The 5515-nt window shown below is 26.9% G+C and overlaps 2 protein-coding genes and 1 long non-coding RNA gene across 3 annotated transcripts; 2 read left to right on the forward strand and 1 right to left on the reverse strand.

Annotated features, from left to right (window-relative positions):
- LOC136777989 (large ribosomal subunit protein bL17m-like) lies at positions 1–906 on the forward strand. Its single transcript, XM_066734579.1, has 3 exons — positions 1–341; positions 409–619; positions 676–906. Exons 1-3 carry the CDS (start codon positions 144–146, stop codon positions 831–833), a joined length of 567 nt encoding a protein of 188 aa, XP_066590676.1. The 5' UTR covers positions 1–143; the 3' UTR covers positions 834–906.
- LOC136777987 (2-oxoisovalerate dehydrogenase subunit alpha, mitochondrial-like) lies at positions 834–3026 on the reverse strand. The gene is made up of 8 exons (XM_066734578.1): positions 2807–3026; positions 2579–2740; positions 2287–2482; positions 1929–2090; positions 1704–1848; positions 1416–1619; positions 1080–1343; positions 834–1018 (listed from the first exon to the last, which is right to left on the reverse strand). The coding sequence occupies exons 1-8, from the start codon at positions 2963–2965 to the stop codon at positions 940–942; spliced, it is 1371 nt and encodes a 456-aa protein (XP_066590675.1). The 5' UTR covers positions 2966–3026; the 3' UTR covers positions 834–939.
- Positions 3027–3777: 751 nt separating this feature from the next.
- LOC136778026 (uncharacterized) lies at positions 3778–5515 on the forward strand. The gene is made up of 3 exons (XR_010823355.1): positions 3778–4137; positions 4235–5404; positions 5485–5515. It is a non-coding gene; the product is annotated as an uncharacterized lncRNA (long non-coding RNA).

Consider the following 5515-nt stretch of genomic DNA (forward strand, 5'->3'; position numbering starts at 1 on the left):
GTTAGGCCTTTACAAAATGGCGGGTATGTAACGTTGTCGGTGGTTGAAAGTCGGATTAATTTTTAGAAACGCTCTAAAATTATAAACCATTATAAATTGATTATCATATATTAAAAGTACTTTCAATTTTTTTTAAGGCTAAAATGAATCAGGCAAATGTAGAAAAACTAATCTCTAAGTTAAAATTTACTTCGAAAACAAAACCGTATAAACTATCTAATCAGGATGGTCCAGAAGGACGTTTATGCAAAATTTCTAAAACACTTACAGCTTTATTAAAACATGAGAGGATTGAAGCAAATTACAATAGAGTGGATGAAACTAAAGAATACGTTGAGTTGGTATGTTTCCAAATGTTATATCTTAAAGCTTTATTATTGTCATTAATGTTTAAAATTTGATTTTTAGCTAATATCAGAAGCAATGCGTTATGGACCAGAACATAAAGAAACAATGGATTTAGCAAATTTTTGGATTAGAGAGAAGCAATTAGTTCATAAGCTTTTTAAAGTTCTCGTCCCACGATACCAAGATTATGCTACTAGTTATACATCATTGTTTTGTGTTCCTAGCTTGAATCCTGGCTTTGGAATAAAAAGAGGCATTTTGGAGCTTAAAGGTACTTTAAGATTTTTAGATAAATGTTGTTTTTTAAATTAAAATTATATTGTGTAGGAAATATATACCCAAGTCTGAACCAGTACAACCCACATGAGTATAATATGCTACACAATATTTTGTTAAGTGCTGCTAAAAGAGGTTATCGAATGGAGAAATATAAAGAATGCACAAATATAAGTAGTAATTTTGTAAATATTAATAAATGTACTTAATATGTTAAACATAATATATTATTGTATAAATTATACATTATCTCAGTAATAAATTTGGTCATTAAGTTCTAAACTTTTCTTTCTTTCAAATATGTTAATCATTATTTTATACAGAATTATGTTGTTCCAGTGGATAATATCTTTGACATGTTTGAATATGCTTCTCCATAAAAATCATTTGTTTTCTAAAATAACATACAAAATCTTAGAAAATTTATAAACAGTTTTGTAGTCTTTTTAAAATACCTTATGTGTTTTGGCATTTCATGATACACATCTGAAAATGTTTCTTTCCAATGAGGTTTCAGTTTTTTCTCTGCTGTAGTTAGTAGAGATAAAATATTTTTCTTTGTAAAACTAATTAATGTTTTATCTTGGTGCTCATCCCAAATTCCACAATCTTCTAAATATTTGCGAAATCTTAAAATTGGTTTACAGTTTTTCCAAAGTGCTATTTCTTCAATTGAGCGATAAGACATACCATCATCAGACGTGCTGTGTGGACCACTCCTGTAAATTGATGTGCATAAATCTGTTAGTTTTCAACATTTTAAAAATATTCTTTAATAAATTTATAAGTACCGGTATGTCATGGCTTCAATTAAAACAGGTTTATTTTGTTTTATACAGTAGTCTCTAGCATTTTTTGTTGCATAGTACATAGCAAGTACATCATTACCATCCACTCTTATTGTATCAATGCCATAAGCTGGACCCTTTGCTGCAATTCCGTCACCTCTATATTGTTCATAAGTTGGTGTTGAGACTGCATACCCATTATTTCGACTTAAACATGAAGTATAAATAAAAAAATTTTGAATTTCAACAACTAATATCTATCTGACCTTCAGTTGGTTAAATATAGCATACCATAAAAAAATAATGGGGCACTGTAATGTGGAAGCAAAATTAAAAGCTGCATGAGCATCGCCTTCACTTGCTGCTCCATCTCCAAAGTAACATATTGCACAATTATCAGTTTTACCTTTTTTAAAAGCTAATGCAGATCCAACAGCTAAATTCATTTCACATAATTAAACTGTGGCATTTTATGTACAATAAATATTTAGTTGATAAAATATATTAATATTTTACCTTGTGGTAATTGTGTTGTTAATGGTGATGATATGGTGACAAAATTTAATTTTCTTGAACCATAATGTACAGGCATTTGTCTTCCTTTAGCAATGTCATCACAATTACCATAACATTGATCCATAAATTTTATTAAATCTTGTCCTCTCCAAAGTAATACACCTATAAAAAATCATTATTTAATCTAGTACTAATTGTTTCATTTACTAGCAACTTTTTCAATGGACTGATCTACGTAGTAAATCCATGACTATAATTTACCACAGTTTGTAATGCTTAATGTATAGCAAAATGTTATCAGTAAGCAAATAGTCTATAAAAGAACAGCTTAAATTGATCATAACAGAAAATTATATACCAACTTCACGATATTGGGCATATATGATATCTTCCATCATTAAGGAAGCAGCTGAACCTATTTGAAGAGCCTCCTCACCAACATTTTGCATATAAAATGATATACGTCCTTGTCTCTGAGCTTCATACAGTATTTTATCCATTAAACTTACAGTAACCATGTTTTTATACATTTTTAACAAAATCCCATTATCTAGCTTAAACAAAAACCAAATTTGCATAACTGTTAAACATCTATACTTCTAATTCAAAAGCATGTTATAATTTTATTGTAAAATAATAAGTAAAAAAACCTCTTTATCTGGAAATGCTTGTACTTGGCCATTTACATCTAGAATTCTATATATTGGAATAGGCTCGTAATTTTTCTCGTTCGTAAATTTAAGTTTATTTGTAAAAGTATTTTTTATACCCATAAATTGAGGTTCATGTATATTTGTTAAATTTCTTTTAACCTAAAATTCGTTACACGTTTTATTATTATAATAAACACATTTATGAGCAGAATCTTAAAATCTTACGCTTATTTGAGCAGGTAAAAGCTTGAAGTAAATTTTTGTCAACAATATTCTTGCAAACATTATAACGAAATATAATTCTGCAATCTCGAATAAAATTAGCAACACAACTGAAGGATGAAATGGGATGAAACAGGAATATTCTTTTCTTCTATTATTCATGGACGTTAATTTTCAGGGATTAGATTCAGGCCGGGATTCATAAACAGAACTTGAGTTCAAGCTGGTAGGGGGGAAAGTGCCATAAAATTTAATAGTAATTTTCTAGGGACAGAACTTTAGTTAAGTTGAGTATATTCAAGCAATAGTAAGTTGATGGTTGTGCATGCGCACTTGTAGATTTTCTTAGTTACCCACACACGTAACAATTATCATGTACGTGTAAAATATCTTGACTAGTTTTAACATATGTAGTAAGGAAAAAGAAATTAGAAGTTATAAAATTAAGACCAAAAGTCAGAAAATTAAAATAGATAATAGTTATAATCATTAAAAGCGTACAAGAGATATGAATTATAACATTTGTATCTACTGTCTATATATATATGCTTTCGAAGGATAAATTTTAGATAAGTATTTTAAATTTAAAGTAATTATGTTACCAAAAATAAAAATATTATGTAATTTCTAAATTTATTTTATTCTATATAGTTACTGGGGTACAGCTGCATTATATTATTAATCTGCAGTTACTTTTAGTGTTTAATGGATTTTAAATCAGCTCATAAAGTAAAATGTATTTATGAAGTTTTTTCAGCTCTTTTGTAAAAAACTGGAAGGACTAATCGAGTAATTTTTAAATAACACATATATCTGGCTAGCCAAATGTTAATCAGATATAAATGTATCACTAATTTGTTAAGAGTTATATTAATTACAAGTATAATTTAACATGAACATATTTTTAATGACGTTGGTTTTTACAGCATGTTTCAATGATAGCTTTTAATATGGTACTATTTTAAAATATTTTCGTATACCTCTAGTATTGTAATTAAAACCATTACATGAATGTTTTTAAATGCATTTTATAATAATCAATATATTCATTAATGACAGTATAACTTTATTAATTATTTTCAATTTCTACAGGTTTCTAATAATATGATGAAAACGACTAGCATGGAATTCATAAAAGTCATATCATATATCTACTGCAATTGCTTTGCATAATTTTTTATGATTCATATAGTAATGTTTCATAAAGGTATTTTTATACTGAATAGATTGCTTTTAAGCGGCAATTGGTATTGCTATATTTCCATTATTCCCTGATACTGCAGTTTTGAAAATCAACGACCAACGAGAGTAATCAAACTTCTCAAAAAGTAAATGTAAGTTAATGATATATTACTTGTTAAAGTATAATAAAAATATCTGCTTTATGATTTAATAAATCAAAACATAATTTCCTTACATTTTATACTTCAGGGAAAAGAAGTTCAGCAATTGAGAAGAATGCATAAAAATTAAAATGAGCATTTTGGAAGTTGCAAAATGAGCTGCCAGGATTGATAAATATTGTTTTCTCTTGAATACACATTACTACTGCAGATAAAAAATATACAATATAGAAATAAAATACAAAATCTGTCGTCTAATATATAAAGATATAACATTTTAACAGAATTATGCAGTACTCAAGATACTCGTATAAAATATATTTTGTCACATTTCTAAGCTGTGTTAACTAAAGAATAATTGCAAGTATGTTAATGATTAATATTCTAACGGGAGGCATTAAACTATTAAGGCCAAGTCTTACAATAGTTTACTTACTTAAAGCGATATAGTATCCGCAATATGAACTATATCATTAATAAGCAATAGTTACTTAAAGCGGTAGTTCATGTTACAAATATTATACCACTTTACTACATTAAACTTTTGTAGAACTCAGCCTAAGCATTTTTGTTAAGTGTTGCATTACTTATGAAAAATATCGGTTACTGTCATATAAGTTTTGTGAGATTATAATTAACGGTTTTTGAATGAGATTTTAATAATTTTTTCTGCGTATGCACATAACTTGCATACATTTTGGTTTCGAACGTAAAAAGAAATTAATAATACAATTATAAAATAGATAATTCATTAAAATATTAATTTCTCCGAAACTTAATTAAAGTAACATTATAATTGCTGTTGCAAGATAATTATAAAATCTATCGTATTTTGAAACTGTAAGAAGAACTGGTTCTTTGAAAATAATTAACCCTAACAGAAATAAAATGGTAATATTTTTATTAAATCTTTGTGAAAGCAAATATTTTACTAAAATAATTACAACAGTGATGGATTTTTTATAATCTGAAAGTAACCTTCAAATATATTAAATAAACTATTATCTATTTATTGACATTTTTAAAATGATGGTTCCTGTTTTGCTTCCTTTTCCAATTATGTTACAGGCAGGAACTTTGTCCAAACTAAGCAAATCTAAATCAAAACGCAAAATTATGTATGTCATAAAATATTTATAATTCATTATTATCAGATGCAATATATATTAGAACATATGACTTATTGGAATCACTGTTATATATTTATACCTTTATCCCTTAAATATTTCTTAAATTTAATTCTCAATTTTTCTATACAGTATGTATTATTCAAAAAATTTGAAATTATCTGTATTTTCGTATTTTGTGGTAAAAGATCTATATTTTTCATTTTTTCAGATTCCTCCTGTACCCATGCATCAAAACTTTT

Source organism: Prorops nasuta, unplaced genomic scaffold (assembly GCF_024137725.1).
Source record: "Prorops nasuta isolate Cenicafe-Biocafe unplaced genomic scaffold, Cenicafe_Pnas_1.2 PNAS00013, whole genome shotgun sequence".
Classification (NCBI taxonomy): Eukaryota; Metazoa; Arthropoda; class Insecta; order Hymenoptera; family Bethylidae; genus Prorops; species Prorops nasuta.

What these genes read in the sequence shown, in the direction of transcription:
- LOC136777989 (XM_066734579.1), top strand. Translation starts at nt 144, where the DNA reads ATGAATCAGGCAAATGTAGAAAAACTAATCTCTAAGTTAAAATTTACT. An exon ending in CTAAAGAATACGTTGAGTTG is followed by an intron (nt 342 to 408) that starts GTATGTTTCCAA and finishes TTTGATTTTTAG; the next exon opens with CTAATATCAGAAGCAATGCG. An exon ending in AGGCATTTTGGAGCTTAAAG is followed by an intron (nt 620 to 675) that starts GTACTTTAAGAT and finishes TATATTGTGTAG; the next exon opens with GAAATATATACCCAAGTCTG.
- LOC136777987 (XM_066734578.1), bottom strand. Translation starts at nt 2,965, where the DNA reads ATGAATAATAGAAGAAAAGAATATTCCTGTTTCATCCCATTTCATCCT. An exon ending in TTTTACCTGCTCAAATAAGC is followed by an intron (nt 2,741 to 2,806) that starts GTAAGATTTTAA and finishes AACGAATTTTAG; the next exon opens with GTTAAAAGAAATTTAACAAA. An exon ending in TGCCCCATTATTTTTTTATG is followed by an intron (nt 1,620 to 1,703) that starts GTATGCTATATT and finishes TTCATGTTTAAG; the next exon opens with TCGAAATAATGGGTATGCAG.